The following is a 1,855-nucleotide window of genomic DNA, read 5'->3' as shown; positions in this document are numbered from 1 at the left end:
TCCTTGCACAAAGGGAAGGGACGACGTCAATGGCCAAACGGTTCAAATCGTACAACTTGTACTCGTCGGGAAATTCGGACTGCAACTTCTTGAACAAGCGCATGCAATCTTGGGTCGACACCTCGCCAGCGTCAACCAACAAGCCGAATGCATCCAAAGCCGAGTCCAACTTCTCCAAACGCTGCATCTCTTGTGCGTCACTGTTCAAACAGTTCTGCAACATATTGCACTCGTGTTCCAAAGATTGGTTCTGATCAGTGATCGTCTTCATCTGTCTGTCGGTCCGCAAGATCGACTCTTCGGCCGTGTGAATTATCAAATCCACGTTGTGCAACAATTCAGGAAGATCGAAATTGGTTCTGTCCGAACGGTACGCATCGCTTTGCTTCTTCGTCGCATACAGTTCATAACTGTCGTAAACCTTCTGCTCGGTGCCGGTCATGTCGATAATTTTGGTCGACGCGCTGCCCGATGACCCCCAGTGGCGCTTCAACGTTCCACCTTCTTGAACCACCTCGTCCCAAGTCCTGTAGACGATACGTGTAGCTTTGTCGTGTGATGTCCTCTCCGATGTGACGGTTCTCTTAAACTGCTGCTTCTTTTTATAATTTCCAAAGTCCAAAACTTCCTTTTCCACTTTCACATCTTCAGATTCCAATAATTTGTTACCTTCGCGTCCGTAGGCTCCAATGGCACCACGACCCGGTCTGACTACAGCTTTCACTGGTTCGGCAATACCTTGACTTTGTTTGCCAAGACCTTTTCCGGGCTCGTAACCCATCTTTTTCAACAATTTCCAGCCAATACCTTTCGTGTGCCTTTCCCAGTCGCCAAAACGCTGTCCAGTGGGTCCAGTATCACGCAAGCCAGCAATCATTTGATTGTTAAACTTTTTCGAAGCATTATAATAACGATGAGTAAAAGCAGCAGCAGAGCTACCACCACCACTTTTCACAGACGTTATCTCAGTTCGTCCATCATTATCACTGTCATCCGGAGAAATTGACAAATCGAATGCATCATCTTTTTCCTCTTTCGATATTTTCTCTCCCTTTTTCACTCCACCAGAGACAAATTTCACTTCTTTCATGTAATCTTTACGTTTCCTTGAGGTCGAAGGACGATCATAATCATCCTCATCTCGATCGCTATCCGATAGATCGGCCCAAACGCCGTAAATTTGCTGATTTTTCGAAATATACCTTCGTTTGAACGGATTAAATGCTGAATCCAAATCGTTTTCATTAATTTCAAATGATTCAAATTCGTCGTCCATTTTTCGTACTAAAAATAATCATTGTCAAAATACCAATAATACGATTACTACGATTACTCATAGCTACAGGAATGAAATTTACGCACAGTTGAATACGCACATGCAAATAGCAACAATAATTTAAAATATGAATTTATTTCAGTATAAAATAAATAAACAGCTACCAGGTTTTCCTTTCATTCTGTGCGTAAAGTTCAAGCAAACGAAAATTGCACAAATGTGCTGCAAATAAATAAAACTTTCTCACCGGAAAATTTGGCGATGGCTTATGACCCAACAAATAAAAGTAAATCAAGAAAAAAAAATATATTTTAATTATTTCATCAACATTCGCAAAAATTCAAATTTGCACTAATTGCCATTGTACGACCAAATGCACATAACAGTACCTTCAAATACAGAAGAATTTACCATTAATGATAATTAAGAATTATTTTTTGAAAGCAGTTCTAAAAAATTTTTTTGGACAACGATAAAAATACAAAGTAAAAATTAAAAATGTATTTAATTGCGTATAATAAAAAATTAAAAATATATTCATATTTTCATATATTTTATTTAGTGATAAAGCAAATATGG

At 39.1% G+C, this 1,855-nt stretch overlaps 1 protein-coding gene across 1 annotated transcript; it reads right to left on the bottom strand.

Moving 5' to 3' along the window:
- Positions 1-53: 53 nt before the first annotated feature.
- On the bottom strand, positions 54-1,276 carry Tsp_12977 (tuftelin-interacting protein 11; the record flags this gene model as incomplete). The annotated part of the gene is made up of 1 exon (XM_003366505.1): positions 54-1,276. A coding segment is annotated over exon 1 (1,223 nt), but the record flags the coding sequence as incomplete, so codon positions are not given.
- Positions 1,277-1,855: the final 579 nt, after the last annotated feature.

This window comes from Trichinella spiralis (genome assembly GCF_000181795.1).
Source record: "Trichinella spiralis strain ISS 195 chromosome Unknown Scfld5884, whole genome shotgun sequence".
In the NCBI taxonomy this organism is placed as follows: Eukaryota; Metazoa; Nematoda; class Enoplea; order Trichinellida; family Trichinellidae; genus Trichinella; species Trichinella spiralis.
This window is presented reverse-complemented; position numbering and strand designations above follow the sequence as displayed.